At 39.5% G+C, this 17,836-nt stretch overlaps 1 protein-coding gene across 4 annotated transcripts in view; it reads right to left on the bottom strand.

Annotated features, from left to right (window-relative positions):
* The window catches only part of atp10d (ATPase phospholipid transporting 10D), a 46,674-nt gene that overhangs the window by 10,877 nt on the left and 17,961 nt on the right, over window positions 1-17,836 (bottom strand). For 3 of the 4 annotated variants that reach the window (XM_084742854.1, XM_084742855.1, XM_084742856.1), the window contains exons 4-11: window positions 10,289-10,493; window positions 8,834-8,919; window positions 7,132-7,238; window positions 4,251-4,382; window positions 4,032-4,144; window positions 1,986-2,238; window positions 1,370-1,584; window positions 340-531 (exon numbers count right to left, since the gene is read on the bottom strand). In XM_084742854.1, the coding sequence (XP_084598980.1) occupies window positions 340-531; window positions 1,370-1,584; window positions 1,986-2,238; window positions 4,032-4,144; window positions 4,251-4,382; window positions 7,132-7,238; window positions 8,834-8,919; window positions 10,289-10,493 (1,303 nt within the window). Of the gene's footprint in view, window positions 1-339; window positions 532-1,369; window positions 1,585-1,985; window positions 2,239-4,031; window positions 4,145-4,250; window positions 4,383-7,131; window positions 7,239-8,833; window positions 8,920-10,288; window positions 10,494-13,506; window positions 14,079-17,836 lie in introns of those variants that run through there. The other variant, XM_084742857.1, reaches the window with a different exon arrangement.

Consider the following 17,836-nt stretch of genomic DNA (forward strand, 5'->3'; position numbering starts at 1 on the left):
AGAAGTCAGCATATCAAAAAAGCAATGATGTATACAGACTTTTACCTACACCTTGACAATGTAGCACCTCGTCCTTCTTCTTCTACTTCAGTGTGTTCATGACATCTTACCACTAACTGAGGCCTCCATCAGAGAGACCAGACCTCAACCGTTCCCAGTGTAGTCGCATATGAGGGCCACTGATACATGCCAGCTGCGCTATGTCCCCATAACAACTGACAAAACATACATCTCTCCAATAAATCTTTTCAAGCTACGTCAACATATGAACAGCCTATACAGGGACAAATATTGATCTTTGAGTCTTTGTCACAAACTCTGCAGGTGTCATGTACGCACCACGTGTCGAGGCTGGCTGGGCGAGGACACCACCACGCTGTTGCAGATGGCCAGAGCGAGGAAGAAGTCGGTGATGTAGGTGAGCTCCAGGCTGGACGGAGTCCCAGAGGAGCCGTCAGTCAGGGGCAACACAGGAGAGCAGAGCCAGCTCAGCTTCCTCACCAGCTCAGGGTCTGGTACCACCTCCTTCGCCTGAACACACACACACACACACACACACAGACACACACAGGAGCTTAAAAAGTAACGCAGGGGAGACAGCAGTCTTGTCTTTAACCTGTTTTTTTAATATTCAATACAAGCGTAGATAATTTATACATTCCGAGTCCTTCATTTTCAAGAAAAAAGTACTTTCGAGCTACTCACGGTTTCTCTAAAAAAACTAGCTGGAGTAGGGGCACAGAGTAATAAAAAACTCAGAATTTCCAAGATTAAATTTGTAAATTCTCTGAGATTAAAGTCATAACTTTACAAGAAAAAAACAAACAGAATACTCTATGAGATTAAAGTTGTAAATTTATGGAAAAAAAGGCATATTCTCTGACATTAAAGTTGTAAATTACGGCAAAATGAAGAATATGCTCTGAACTTGAAGTTGTAAATTTAAAGGAAATTAATTAAAGTTATGAATTTCAAGGAAAAAAGTAGAATATTCTCTAGAAACCACAGAAACCACATGCTTCACTATATTGAATCAATCTTTTTTTTCAGAGATTTTTCTTGCAAGTTTATAAATTTGCAACAACAAAAAAAAAGAATATCTGTGTTTTTCTCACAGGTTTGTGAGTTTTTTACTCTTAAATTTACAAACTTTATCTAGCCTTTTCTCAAAATATTACCCAGTTCCCAGCTCCTTTTATTTCATTTTTTTAAACTTTAAATTTTGGTCTCAATACACCATCATAGTTTATCAGCTTGTACAAGAAATTCAGCTGCATGAGTTGGAACAGATTCTCAATGAATAGATGTGAACCAAACAGGCCAGGACACAGATAACACGTCTATGTTTGTGTGTGTGTGTGAGTCTGACCACACGGCTGCAGAAGGCACTGGTCCTGGGTTGGATGTGATTGGACAGCTGGTCCTCCTCCTCTGACTCGGCAGTGAGCGTGTGCAGAGACACGGAGCTGCGGTTGCAGTTGAGGGAGCGACAGCTCAGAGATTTACGGCTGCAGCCCGACTTCAGAGTCACTGAGCGACCGGACGCCTCATTCTTCTCTGCCTCGTACACCTCCAGCCTCCGAGCTGACACACACACACACACACACACACACACACAACCACACACACACACACACACACACACACACACACACACACACACACACACACACACACACACACACAGAGCACTTACATCACGTACAGTACAAAACTGCAGACTCTGGAGTGAGCACCAGGTTTGTTTCAGGCAAATTAATTGTAATTAAAAAATCAGATTAGATTCAGATCATCTTCCACTAGACGGAGTGTGATTATCACCCCAAAATCAAACAGTGAATAATAAAAAAAATCTATCAGTATTAATTTTCATGCTGCACTATCAATATTTTTGTGCCAAAAATGTGAACAATAAAAAAATGAATTTGACTGAATTTGATGACATTGATTCCGTACTAACATGAAAACATGTCTCTTGTTCTTACCGTTATCCTCATGAGGATATTCCACCCCGTAGATGCTGCAGCGGCGGAACACCATCTTGTTCTCCGTCAGAGTTCCCGTCTTATCAGAGAACAGGTACTGGATCTGGCCCAGGTCCTCTGTGATGTTGAGGGCCCGGCACTGGATCCTGGAGTCCAGCTGCTCGTTGTACAGGGCCAGGTCATTGTGGATGAAGTAGATCTGACCCAGTTTGACAATCTCAATGGACACGTACAGAGAGATGGGGATCAGCACCTGTGGGACAGACACTGATTAAATGACGAGTACGTCCAAAATTCAAAGAAACATCCAAGACCAACTTTAACTGAACATGTTCCGTAAAGACACATATCTCACTGTCCTCAGATACCAATGCCAAAACAGATTCAGATTTCAAGGGCCTCATTCATTTCAATACACCAGTGTTATAATACAGTTGGTTTGCCACTGCAAGAAGCAGTCATCTGGCAGGAAAAAGTCTAAAACTGGTATACTGTGGATCAGGAATCCACACTGTGGCCTTTTTGTTACAGGGGTAGTCAGCTGTACAGTCTATGATGTGCAATCCTGGATTTTAAATGTTCTCTAAAATTTGCCATTTTCTGTAGCGGGCCCAGTAAATATTTGCTGTTAAAGGGACAGTTCACCCCAAAATAAAAAAAAATCATATTTTTCCTCTGGACTGTAGTGCAATGTTTTTTTGGTGTGAGGTGCACTGTGTTGTAGATATCAGCTGTAGAGATGTCTGTCTTCTCACAAATATAATGGGACTAAATGGCACTCTAAATGCATGGGAAAAATTCAACAGCAGTGTCTCTTTTCAAAAATCATGACCTGGTTACTCCACAGACCTCATTATGAGCAGTTTCAATGTAGGAACTACTTTCTTTCTAGTAGATTCTAAAGTAGTTTTGGTAGATTCTGCAAGAGCAAGAAAATGCCTATCCAGTCCAATACCCACTGGCTACACCGGAAGCTGTGAAGCCTTGGCTGATGCCCTCAGAGGCTAAATCATCATCGGCTCCAGACATGTTTGGCTCCGGCTGATTACAACCAACAGCTTTAATCAGCATAATAATTAAAAATAATAAAAAAAAGTAGAAAAGAAAGTAGTTCTAGTAGATTCTAAACTAGTTTTGGTAGATTCTGCTGCAGGAAGATGAAAACAAAAAAACTTTACTTTAGAATCTACTGGAACTACTTTCTGTAGTTCCTACATGAAACTACTCACAACAAGCTCTGTGGATTATCTTGAGTAACCAGGTCATGGTATTCAGAAAGAGAAACTAGTGTTGTATTTTTTGTATTTTCTAGCCCAATAAAATAAAATAGTATTTTATAAAATCGGTAAATATCATAATATATTTGACCAAACACCTCAATACTGTACTTTCACAAAATATTAACCCAATTAGATGTTTTGATAATTAATCAGTAATGTGGACATAATGTGTGTAAAGCTAGAACAGCTAGAACAGTCTGCTAAGTTCAGAAAATGACTCATTTTATTGTAACGCAGCCTTTAAAACCATAAAAGGCCAACATTTTATGCCACATCATGAAATAATAATCTAAAACTAAAATCTAAATCTATTACGCTATACGATATAATATTGCCCAGCCTTTTGTAAGCCTGTCGTTGTAGATTTCACAGATAAATTGTGTTTAAGTTCTGTAATGAACTGTCAAATCTAAAAGCTGTAATTCATACCTGCAGCTAATAAGAGACTGAAGAATGAGACACTACCGGTGAACAGAGTAACCATGTCACATCACATGAAACTTTTTCAGTTGATTACTTACATTAAGAGAATTATTTTTTGTATTACAACTTTTCTGAAATGTTATATTTAAATATGCAAATGAGGCATTGTCTAATGCTGTCTTTTAGTGGATTTAGGATTTAGCTAAATGTGTATTTTGGAAGTTTTCTTTTCACTAGTCTGAAAGAGGGCGTGTTATGGAGGCAAAATAGACCAAAATCTAAAAATAGAAAAAAAAAGAAAAATGCAACTTTCGCCCTGGGACTGGAATGGTGAACACTGTACCTGCAGCACGATGATCATAGTCCAGAAAACATAGAATCCAGCCAGAGCAGGAGACATCGTCCTATCAACCTGGAAGAGAGGGTCTTTGAGGTTCCTCAGCCAGAGGCCGTGACCTGAAAGACACCAGAACAGCTCTGAACTCTGAACAACTACAGATTCAAGCAGCAACTGGTTTCCATGGAAACACCGTCTGCCGTCAGCTGTTGATGCAGTACTCACCTATAGCAGCAGTCAGACACATGACGATGAGCAGCACCACACACCACAGGACGTCGGTGTTCAGACGCTTCTCCAGATGGCTGCGTTTATACCTCGGCCCGCTGTTGTTCATCATGGCTTTAGTCTCATGACCTGAGTCACACAGCGAGAGAAGAACATCATCAGCATAAAACTTCACTTTATGTTTTATCTTTGAATCAACATTTACAACTCCACCTTACACTCATTTCAAATTCTGATTTATTGTTCCTCAAAATCTTCTTAAAGATGCTTTTACATCCATCCTGTGTGGTTAAACTCTTCTGATTTCAAATACACTCTGCTGCATTTGCATATTTGGTTCTGTTCTTTTAAGTGTCAAAGCTGGCAGTCAAATTCTGGTGTGACCCAAACTTGTGAGAACTTGTGTGACCCACCACAAAATTTAGTCATAGTACGGACGCATATGTGGGGGCAAAGAGAAGCCGAAAACTGCCTCCCAATTCTCAATCAACACTCTGTTATTTCAAATATAACAAAAAAAAGAGGGAAAAAAGAAACTTACATACAATAAATAATGAGCAGACTTTCAATGATCTTCGTAAATTAACATGTCATGTCCAAAAAGGAGCAGGAAGAAGCAACATGGTACTAATCCTTGAATATATCAATCAACTACAGAAAAATGATGAAAATATATTAATCAAAGTCCAAGGTGATGCCCTCAAATGTCTTGTTTTGTCCACAACTCAAAGATATTCAGTTTACTGTCAGACAGGAAAAAAGAAACCACAAAATATTCACATTTAAGAAGCTGAAATCAGAGAATTTGGGCCTTGTTTAATTTAAACATGACTCAACGATTCATCAATGATCAAAACAGAGGCAGATTAATTTAATAGCCGATTAATAAGAGAAAAGAAGAATTGTTGCAGCTCTGTGTTAAATGTTCGTTGTTAGGTTAATTAGTTTGTCCACTTTCTCTTTCCTTTGTTGTGTGCAATTTGTTGACTGATTGACTGACTTAAAGACAAAAAAATGGTGAAATTTGCAACTAGTGAGGCATTTTTTCAATAGAAGCTATGATATTTAATTGACAACTATGTGTGCACTGTGCATATGCATACTACTAAATATATCTGTAATCTGAGTGTGTCTTGTGTATCCAGATTTTGTAATGCCGTTATATGTAATCCCTTGCTCTCCAAGCCTCTCTTACTGTTTCCAGGTTGAATGTCATGTTTCCTCTGTACTGTGTGTAACTGTGCGCAGCAGGTTGTGAGGTATATTTCCTGTTGTTCTGTGGCTGTGTCAGAGGTGTCATCCACTCAGCAGCACAACTCTGACTGCGTGGTTTTATGGGCTGCCATTTTTAAATATCTGGGTCGAGTGAATAATTTGCAGTGGTCTGCAGTGCTGAAGCTCCATTGTTCAGTCTCAGCTCAGCTGGACACACTGCATTAAGCTCACTAATGAAAGGGACAAGTTTTATTGATTTATCACCCACCACTTCTAGACAGCGTCTTCAATGGTTGCCTGGCAACCTAACTATGAGGACATGACTGAGTCACTGAATGGTGACCGATCTCTGTCATGTTTAGAGTGTACACTGTACTCATGGTGGCCTGTGGAAAGAATGAGTTCTGTGACAGTACCTGCATACTGCATGGTGCTGGTACTACAGTAGGGGTGGATGCCTGCTCCCACTCACCTGACTGGTTCCACTTGTATTACAGCCTACACAGAGGAACTGGGGATTTTTTTTTTGTCACACATGACTGGTATTCCATACATTGAAACACACCTACCATGCAGGAGCCACTGTATATGTTTCTGTTCTCGCTCAGTCACACTGTCTGACTGCTACATGTTGTTCAGATGTAAGGCTGCAACAATTCAACAATTTTTTTGGTTTTTTAGTTTTAAATCAACTGCCAGAAATAAGTCAAGATTCTCTGATTCCAGCTTGTTAAATGTGAATATTCTTTCCTCAATGAATGTAAACTTTGGGCTGGGGACAAAACAAGAACTTGAGGATTGGGTTATTTTGAACTTTGGGAAACACTGACACACATATTTTGTTAGTTGCAGCCCTGCAACAAGGAGACAAACTAAGACCAGGGTGAACAGTCAAGTTAGGAACACACTCAGCAAGATGATACATTTGTGATATTTCAGGTTAACCTGATGGAGGGCTCTGCTGCTCCTTTGCCCCTCTCTATTGGCTCCCTATGGCTTTGATAAAAAAAAAAAAATCACATGGAAATAAAGAAAGGTTCTAGCCTCACTTTCTTATTTTAATTTCCATTGTTGTAGACCTAAAGTGATTCTTACTTTATCCAGCTGTAAAAATGAGTGACCTATACACCAATGAAAAAAAGATTAATATTTTGTCAACTAAAACATCTATTGCCTGGCACTTTTTCCTATAAATTTTGCTGCTCTTGTCTCCCTAGGTTAACTATCGATGCCAAGTCCAAAGAAATAGAAAAGACTCTGAAGAAAACACCAAATTTAGCAACATAATTGCTTTTTTGGCCAAACAAATCGCTTTCTGTTGAGGGTAAAGGTTGCAGACCCCTGCACTGATTGGTTTGTTACACAGATCCACATGTGAAATCGTCCTTGGAAACTGCTTGGAAAAGGGCAGGCACTTTCGAATACTTTTAACCAAAATCAGTCCAGACAGGGGGACAAATTTGCATTAATCAAGTGAGTCAAGCATTCAGTTTGTGTTCTGTTTTAAAGAGGGCACCTGCAGGATTCCTGAAATTAAAAAGAAAAACAAATCTTTATCATGTGATTATGTGACTGCACACCTCAAACTGAAAACTCAGTGAGCAGGTCAGTGTCACTGCTACAGTAGTAGTTAGATCTTCTGTGTATGACGCTGTGCTCTTACCAGCATAGACCACGATGCCAATGACAGTCTCGGTGTTGCGGATGGTGCAGCTCCTCAGCAGGAGGTTGCTGTTATGGAGGCCCACACGAACACCATTAGGGTGCTCCCTGTGGAACAACACACACACACACACATACACACACACACACACACAACAGGCCGGAGCTCAGGTTCAAGTGCACAACATGATCCAGCTCTACTAACTGACTAGTATATTTAGAAGACAACAAAAAGAGTCATAAATGCTTTTCTGCTATACGGTGAATACATCAATAAATAAATAAATATGAGACCTGAATGTTTTGATTTCTCTACAGAAGGAGACACTTAAAAATTAATAGCAACCATGGCTGTTTGTTTCTGTATGGTGATACATACTGTATGATGACAACTTTTTCGTGAATACATTTCATGGACCATGGACCCTTTAGATGACAGAGAGACAGAGCCGAGACCAGCTTCTATATATAATGCATTGAACATTTTCAGGTCTACTAAGTACTGCTGACACTTTGGACATTTGTCAGTGGTTTCTGAGGTGAAGGGTCTGTCAGTGTCCTGCTCGTGTAGTTACACACAGAGAGTCTGTATGGTCATAATAATAATATAGCTACTCGGCCGATATGTTTCAAAAAGATGTAGTTAACGAATTTGCCATTATCGATAGGTGTTGCACAGTGATTTAGTAGCTTAACTAGCTTATGTTGTGTAAATTAAATGTTCAGGGTTTTCTTCACAAACAAGCCAAATACAATTATCCCCTCTGCAGTAACTCTAGGGACCCCCTGACCCCCCTGTTGAAGACCCCTGACACAAATGATAGAGATATAGCAATACAGCAGCCACAGTACAGAGCACACATTAAACAGGCTGAGATACAGTTATGTAAGGGATAATCAAAGACTAGGTGTGCGTTTAACAGTTAGAAGGCGCGACATGAAGGCCAAGAACCACCCGCCATGCACACCTACGAGCTGATTATCCTGTTAATACCATGGTCATTTGCCAAAAATATGAAATAAAATCATTCTCAGGCTTTTTGGTGAAAGTTATGCACTCAAAATCTTGTCATGACAAGGAATAATTCTAGTCCGTTCACAAATCTGTGTTCATTTTATTTTTTGGTTTAAAAAGTCTTTCACTTTATTAACTGCCCATTTTGTTGCCTTCTTTAGTATTAATTCCATCCTTCTCTTCCTCTGTCATTTTAAACTCTTCTGGTGTCTGTTCTTCTTCAGTTTTTCAGTTGTTTTATTATTTTCAACTCCATTTCTCTCTCCTCTGCTGCGTCCCATTCTTTGAAACCGTTGAGTTGACAGAAATGTTATCATCAACCATTGGTGTATTTTCTTTCCCGATCATTAGTTTATCAGGTTGCTGACTCAGCTGGTTTAATGCAGTTGATAACGAGTTAGCTTTGACAGCTGTGCTCTTTAATGTTGCTATAGTTACAAGTTTGGTAGCAGATGAATTTCAAACATTTATTAAACTTGAGCTGAACTATGTGTGCGCTGAAAGATTTTAGCTAAAAGATTTTAGCACACACCTGCCGGCCAATCAGAAAAGAGTAATCACTCAGACCATGGTATTATCAGGGCTAATGTACACACTTCAAAGTGCCAATGCTGATCCCATACATTTATCTCATGGTTCTGTGTGGACAGATGTGACTTTGATCCTTGTCAGATGAAAAGGAACTCACATGTAACCTCTGAACCTGCTCAGGTCATTGTTGGGGTTCTCACACTCAATGCGACTGTGAAAACTCTCAAGTGTCACTTCTCCCTCCTGGAAAACACACACACACACACACACACACACACACACACACACACACACACACACACACACACACACACACACACACACACACACACATTCAAACAAACAAATTCAATCAAAAGTACAGATAAATACACATGGATAAACAAATATACGATAATGTGGATGTCAGCAAAAGGCAGACAAAGGCTGCTTTATCTGCTCTCTTGTTGTGACTGCATGCATTGTGTCTCTTGCACAAAGCATTGTCTGTTTCCTGTTTCTCTCAATGTCTCCCTGTATGTTACACATCTTGAATTTTAAAACTGCTTCCAGTCAGAGCCTTTCATTTTGGGTAATAAAGCTGTGCATATCAGTGCTTTTACCCCTGGAGTGAGTCATTCCTGATCCAAGTCCTTAATTATATATTACATTATATATACAGATTTCTTACATAATGAAGCTGCACAGGCCACATTTTAAGCAGACCCATGTGAATTCAAATTAGGAATGAGGCGCATACAGTCTGAAACAACACCACCAAAAAAGTCCAGTCTACAAGTGATTAATGGATCAGAAGATAAGAAAATAGGCTGCAGCAGATAAACTGAATTCAGCACTGTAAGAGACCTGATACACACAACCAAGTTGTGTGAGAGGGAGAGGGAGAGGGAGTTGTGTGAAATCTGATAAACTGCCTAAAGTGATCTTGTTGGGATCGTTGCGATCTCTTCTATTTCGGCTTCAATCACCGATTAAGAACGTACTTTATTTCTTCAGCTATGAGTGTGATCTGCAGACTACAGGTAGCCTACAGGTGAGCTAATATGATGTTAGTGTTTCTTCCTGGACATTTTCTTAAGTCTGTTAGAAACTTAGACTGCAGCTTTTGGTCTCCACCTCCTGCTGCGGCCACCTGATCTCATCAACTTTCCAGCCGAGGCGTAGTTCATATTGAACAAGCCTACTGACCTAACTGTTGATGGTCCAGTTGCATTGTGCATAAAGTATGTGCCAGGTTTTGACAATAAAGTGTGCAATAAAAAAGATGCTTTCCCAGGTTCTGCTGCAATGATTTTGATAATTTGCCTGAGTCAGGCTTCACAAGTCTCCATAGTCCCAGTGGTCCCTGCTTTGGTAAGATACCCAGCTGAGTTCACAATGGAGATGTTTTGCACCTTTTCATCTGTGGGGAAGGATATGTTCAATATCCTCACATCTCCACCATGGGACTTTTGAAAATATCGCTCCTTGTTAAATTACATTGGCTACAAGAAAACCCCCAAAAATAAAAAATAAAAAAAGTAAATGAAATGACAGATAAGGGGGTGAACTGTAGGGGCCACAAGCTGACGGGAAGACACATCTAACACTTATTAATAACTTAATTTATTACCTGCAGTGGAAGGTCTAAGACCACCTGTCTCTGTTTCAGGTTGGTCTCTCCGTCCAGGTTGGCAGTCTCGATGTAACAGACCCCACGAGGGTCAGAGGAGTACAGCAGCAGCATGTCAGCAGGGATGATCTCATTACAGGACAGACGGACAAAGTCTCCGACTCGCACATCCTTCCAGCACTGCTCAATGTAGGCTTTCTGCTTGCTGTGGGACAACATGAGTAGACACAGGAGAGACAGAACATTAAACACAGCTCTGGCAAACGATTGAGGAGAGCGAGTAGGTCATTCATTACCCTTGGCAAAGCTGACTTATTGCTGTTGTGCGTCCAGAAACCTGAACGGAATTTGTCCAAAAAGGTGTGAGAACTTTTTCCAGGGCATTAGACAGAAATCAGGACAAGAATGAAGGAACTGCAGAGAATATCTCTTCCTATATTATGATTCTTATGCCTGATTACACATGTACATGATTAAACTTCCACTATTAACTTCCACATGGTGGTGTTTACAATAAGAGGAATTCAAAAGGGGAACATGAAAACCAAGAGACACCAAACCACTTGTACGGTGAAGAACTGAACCTAAAGTCCTCTGTATGTTTTTGGTGCTGAGCGGTTCATGCTTAAATAAACTACTCATCACGTACCACTCAAATCAGTCTACAGTTGTGTTAATCTCTATAAAAAGATCCACATATGAATTTGCAGAATCTGTAGGCAAGAGACAATATTTTGGTATCAGAGGTATTCCAGTTTCTGTTTGTATTTTGAGTCATATGGCCAATCATGTTTCAGCTTGCTTGGTTGCATGCAGCTAAAAACTCCATTTGCGTTTCTCAAGCTGGAAGAGGGCACCTTGGGCCTGATATCAGTTCTGCTGCAGGAAGATAAAAACTAAAATACTTTACTTGAGAATCTACGGAAACTACTTTCTTTTCTACAAGAAAGAAAGAAAGTAGTTCCTACATGTAACTGCTCACAACAAGGTCTGTGGATTAAGTGAGTGACCAGGTCATGATTTTTAGAAAGGCACTGGTTTTGAATTTTCCAAACTACCAATTTTATTTGGTGGTTTGAGCTCCACAAGCCGAGTGCCATTTATTCCCATTATATTGGAGAGAAGGCAGACATTTCTACAGCTGATATCTCCAAAACTCTGCAACTCACAGCAAAAAAAAACTAACTATAAAGAGCACTACAGGCCAGGGGGCAAAATATGTATTTTCGATTTTGGGGTGAACAGTGCCTTTAATATCACTTTATCCTCATCTCACTGGCCACTACACTGTATGTAAAACAAACTTCAGGATTCATTCAGGGGGGCACAAGTGAATGAATGTGGGTGATGAACAGGATTGAACATTATATGCTTTGTAACCTCTAGTTAAGCTTTTCACCATGGTGACAGTCTTTAAAACTGCACCATACTGTAGAATATGTGCAATGGCTGGTGGTATTTGCCAACAGAGGGCCTACATTCTTCTTTAAAGTTCAGTGAAAAAAAGACTTAGACTTGACAGGCATTATTCACCAGTAGTGTGAATACAATCAGTGGTTAATTATTACACTCACAGTCCAACACCCTTTCCAAGCAATGACTGAAATACAGCAGGGCAGAATTACTGTAACTGTGCAGTTATGTACAATGGGAGGTCACGAGATTACACAAATTAAACTACTCCGATTTTTTTCTTGTGATTCAAATATAGAATTGACATAACGTTGTCCAAAAATATTCAAAAAGTTAGTGACTAGCATGTTAGTAAAAGGAAAAAGTCCAGGATCAGGATCAATCGAAAATGTGTTGCTTCATGTGTTGAATGCAGCTCCTCCTTAAAAAAGATTATGGATTTCACCATTTTAAATATTTAGTTTTTGGATCTTAGATTCCAGCTACAGGTATATTTTATGTCGTGTGGGTCTGTACCTGCCATGTAAATTAATTTGTTTTTTAAAAAAAATTCTGTAAACTTTAGATAAATTCTCATTATTCTCAATTAATAATCAATTAGTTTCACTTTCCATGTACATACTTTATTATATCTATTGTATCTATTTTATTGGCAGTATAATATGGTTTCCTGAGGCAGGACTTGGGAAGAGTTAAAAGTGTATGTTTACTCATTAAGACTGTTATCACACTTTATTAGACTTGACACACACAATTGATCATGTGTGGATGTCTGAATGAATACACTGCCAAATAAAAGTTTTCCTTTCTTCTCCTAAACATTATATCTCAGGTGTTAGTGAAACTGTGACTGTAAGTACTACCAGTAATACTACTGTATTTAAAAAATCATGTGTCACAGCACATCACATCAATACAGTACAGAAAGGACTGCCTAGTTTCCTTCACACTCAGACACATCTCATGTCAACACAGCCTTCATTAGATGCTCCTACACAAAAATCGTATGTTGGCAAGGATTTGCTAAGCGGAAGTATGCATTCAACTGCAACAAGTGACACTGTTAAAGGTTCATTGACCGGGTGGTGAACCTCTGTTCTGTTCTGTCTTACTGGAAGTCTTGATCAGACTTTTTTGAACACCTTTGACCACTTATGGTTCACAAGCGAAGAAGATGGTGAAAGTAATCATCTCTGTGACTTTATTTTGGTGTTGTAACTTGAGCTTTGTCAGAAAACTTCATTCATTTTCATTTCTGTTTACAAAATCACTTGCTGAACTACAGCTATTAGAGAAAGATCGAAGCTTAAACAAAGGAGCACACAACTGATTGCAGATATCCTTCTTGAAACTAAAAATTAGAGACATTTTTCAAGGTGAAGGATAATGTACAAGTCCACGATAATATAGGCCTGAATATACACCAAACGGATGTGTACACTAACATCTCTGGACTTTCTGGAGTCTGCTTTCTGAAAGGAAAACTGCATTGTCATTCACCAGGTAGGCTCTGCTGACCGGTCTTTGTCAGTATGTAAACTATTATTTGTTTTTGTGGTCTGTTTTTAACGCGCATTAAAAAATTTGGACATTTCCAGGGACAGGCCACCAAAAACAGGGAACATCCCTAGAAAATGGGGTCATTAGTCACCATTACTTCAGGGATGTGTTTGACACCTGTGCTACAGTATTCTGTAGCTTCCCTCTGATGATGAACTTTAAGTCACATACTTGTGGACATGGAAAGACATCTTTGGTGCTGCTTGTTGTCACATCAAATCGGATGAAAGCAACATTTAACCCACCTTTTATAAACATAGCAGCGAAGCCTGTTGATGAAATAGTCCGACTTAAACCTGCGGTAGTCCTCCCAGATATCCTTCACAGCCGTCACTGTCAGCACCAGTACGATAGGAACAAGAGCAATCTCTGGCTGGAAAGCCTCCACCACGGGAACAAAGTTGAGAGCAGCAAGGAAGATGAAGTAGACATTGGCAAGGCGATGAAGCTGTTCGAACAGATTCTTTGGCAGGAAGGAGAGGATAGAGTACTTTGTGGTCCGGATCTTGTTGGTTTTATACAACTTCAGGAGCTGACTCAGTTCCTCATCCTCTGTGAAGGAAGGTACCACTGTCCTCTTCTTCCGTAGGCGCCTCTTGGTAGAATAAAGACGGCATGGATGTTCCAAGCTATACATGAGTCCACTGCTCCAGTGGATTCAAAACCTGCCGGTGTATGTCTCCACTTAAGACACCTTACCTACTTGCGACTGTTCTCCAGCTGGAATTTTACCTCCACGTCCATGCTTTCCCTAACTCTTAACAGTCTGTTTTGATGTGGAATCTTTTCCCTTGTCCATGCTAAGTAGAGGCAAAGTAGGAATGGGACACATGAGTGGATAGTTAACTACCTTGGTGACGGAATCATCGCCACTCCTTTAAAGGACACGCTGTAAACAAACTCAAGGTTCAAGTTTTACAACTGCCTGAAAAGACTAATTGTGCGATCAGCTATAGGAGAAGGAAGGGTGACACAGCAGAACTAAGGTCTATGCTGTCATTGATTTCCAACAATCCTTCAAGGTTAGAGCAGTGAATAGATTCATACACCCATTAGTGAAATTGAACAGCTTGGTTTGATAAACCTCTGTGAGAAAAAAAGTCTTCCTGATAACATTGTTAAATTGAAATGGTGGCTCTTCCAGCTGATAAAACTCAGAACATAGACCCAACCACAGCAGGAAATGGTTAGGCAAAGGCAGAGGAGGCAGATATATTCCAACCCCAGCCTTACATGCCTATAAATCAACTGCTAAAATTAAGTACATCCATTACTAAATGGTTTGGCAAAATGAGTTTTTTTTTTTTGTTATTCCCAGTCTAGGAATTGTTTTGTTTCTGCACTACATAGATAGATGGGATGGTTAGGATGGATGTAAAAACACAGGAATTTAACACTCAACACGGGTGTATATCTTATGGCCCATGCATGGTTAGGGTTAGGTTACTAAATAGCTGTGGTTCAGTTGAGGGAAACGTGGTCCTTTTAGTTAGAAGTAAACTTATCCTGTCCCACGACTGACCACCATCTTCATTAACTAAATGAGTTACCTGTCCTCATCAGAAAAAACAGACATATAGGTCATCTGTCCAAGCTTATTATGGCTCATATTTACTTTTACTGTTAGGCAGCAACCTCTAGTGGCCGTAGATGCTTGGGGTGGATGGATCTGTCAAACAAACACATGACTTTCACCCAGGAGAGTAGGGTTCCCATTTCAATCCAAAAGTCAATGATGATTTATTATCCCCACCAGGCATAAGCTGACAGGCAGGTTGTCCGCAGCTAATCTTGCATACCACCAGACCCATCAGCCTAGAATTTTTTGTGCACATTTATAGCTGTTTGCTTAGGGACCTCTCATGGTTTTGGTGATTCAAAAATTTTGAAAAGCTTTGAAAAACCTATATACAGACTGCTGACTTCACTCTTCTCAACTGGCTGGTAAGGGGCCCAAGTCATCAACTACTGCTTGGCTAAAAACAAGGCTCACCTACCTCCAGCATTGGGAATTATCTAGTTACATTACAAAATAAATGCAGTTGTAATCCATTACAGTTACTGAGAAAAAAATTGCAAAGTTACTAATCAAAATGTCTGTGATCACTGAAGGGTTGCATCCAAATTTTCTTTTCAAGTTACCTGGTGGAGATCTGCACTCTACTGACTGACCTCTTCTTATTTAAATTTTTATGTTACGTTATGTAGTTTCTGTCACATTACATACCTAAAACTAATTTTTAATCCAAACCACAGTCTTATCCTAAATCAAACTAAGTAGTTTAGCATACCTAAACCTAACCAAACTGCTGCCGAATCACAACCATAACAACGTTTTTATGACTTACTCCATGTGACTTACCTAATACTTAAGGTCCTGGATGCCAGTCATTAGTACTCTCTTCCACATCCTTTATATATCCTTTTAGGAGTCATCAGCAATTGACCTGTTTTGTCATTTAGGTATGATGACGTGACGACATTTATTAAAAATGTTTAGCATGATGATTTTTTTTAAACAACAACAAAAAAAAAGAACAGATAATTTTGTTTGCGTTGTGTTTCACTCAAAACATATTTGCTGTAGGGGATAAGTAGGGTATTAATATATCTTTTAGGAGATGGGGTTGCTAAAGTCACAGGACTATTCTCACTAGAAAAAAGTGAATAAATCAAGTGTCTAAAACAAAGTTTTTTTAAAACCTTTCTAGGGAAGTTGGGGATGATGCAGTCTTGAGGTTAAAGTGTGAAACTTTGACACGCTTGTTTCCAGTTTACTGAGCATCATAACCACAATCATAACCAATAAAACATTAAAATAGTCTTTGTGCCATAACTTTTGTTTCTTTGTAACAGTCACTTGTAACAGTTATGGAAGTCCTGATCAATGTCCTGATTATAGGGGAGCAAGATTAGAAAATGTTAATATGAGTTCTTTTGAAGGCAGTTACTTGTAACCTTTATCGTTGTTTAATTTGAGGAGCTTGTTGGAAATTATATGAACATTATATAGAAGCTTTTAGTTTAATTACATTTTCCAGTAGCATTCAAGTAGTGTAGCTATTTTTAAAATCCAGTTCCAGATCCAGTTTAGAGTAGCTAGCTACTTCGTCCTCCAAATATCAGTGCAGTGCAAGCAAATATGTTATTTTCTCTTGCGAAAGGAGAAAAGCTAAGTAATGATTGTGCTACATCTTGCGGGCTTGTTGCCCCACCTGTGCCCTGCCATCTTCTGATTTAGGGAAGGATCAAGCAAGTGCCATAAACATTGCAGCACTATGTAAGAAAGAGCATATTACACTTAACAGTAGATGTTTCAGCAGCTTGTGGTGTATCTCGCCATTTTCAACAAAAATGTAAATGTAAAATGTAGGTGCACAACACAGTTTTAAAGTAGCTTCCCCAACACTTCTAGGAACCTCTAGGTCTAATAGGGACTGAAAGTTTGCATCTGTTTCCACCACATCTGAATAACTGCTATTAGTAGGCAAATTAAACTTGACACTTATTTAAAAGAGATGGAGATGAAAGTTTTGCATGGTGGTTCACGTGACTGTGATGTTGAAGAGATAATACGTGGAGGTGGAGAGGGAGGGTGAAAATGCTAGAAACCGAAGGTGCCTGCATTCAAAACAATAAAGAGTCAGTTCCTCTTCTTTCACTCACCCTGCGCATCATGCACCAAATCCTTCTCCCTTTTTGTTTTGTTTTTTTTTTTGTTGTTTTTTTCGTACTGGTGAGGAAGTTACCACATAACTGAAATTCTCCTCTCAAACATTTATACGAGCGACAACCAGTCCTTGTTTGCAGCCTGAATGAACGAGACACAAGCTGCTGCAGTCTTGAGATGCGTGTTTGACCATTCTGCTCTGTAAACCTACAGGAAACTGCTTTTCTTTTAGACCTATAATTTCTCATGCTGCTTTTGGTAGGCTTATCTAGTTATGCAGATAAATTAGTTTGGGTTTTACTTGTCCAGATTTTATCTGTCTGACTTTTACTCCCATACAATGGAGAGACTATTCTCAGAATACAGCTGTACATTGTTAGTTTTGCATGCTGGGAAAGAAAGGAAGTTGCTCTGTCATGACCTTAGCTGCAGTTTCAGGCAGGTTGAAAACTGAATCTATATTACATGGTCTCTTAAATCTCACTGCAGTGTCATCAGAAGCTGCAGTCTGAACTGAACCTGTACTGTGTCCTGTCACCTATAGGCCACTAGAGGTCATCTGGCGGTTTAACATCTACCCTCTGCAGACACAGTTTTACTGAGTTTGAGGTCATAGCTTTCAGCATAGGAGCAGATTTCTACAGCTCAAGTCATTTTATTATTTTCTGAAAGTTGTAAACTTTCATCATACATTTTCTTATGAAGGCAACACTATCAGAATTGTCAAAATTATTGTTATATAGTATGTTATGCTGCTATGGCAACAGCATTGCATGTAGGTGCAATGGCTGGTAGTTTCTTCAAACGTCCCTTTTTAGGCTGTCATTTTTTTTGGCTTTCTTGCTGTCATAAACACCACATATGACAGAAATACACTCATAGGCATTGGAAAATGAGGTGTAGGG

The sequence above is a fragment of the Lutjanus erythropterus genome, chromosome 18, assembly GCF_056507025.1.
Source record: "Lutjanus erythropterus isolate fLutEry1 chromosome 18, fLutEry1.hap2, whole genome shotgun sequence".
Lineage (NCBI taxonomy): Eukaryota > Metazoa > Chordata > Actinopteri > Lutjaniformes > Lutjanidae > Lutjanus > Lutjanus erythropterus.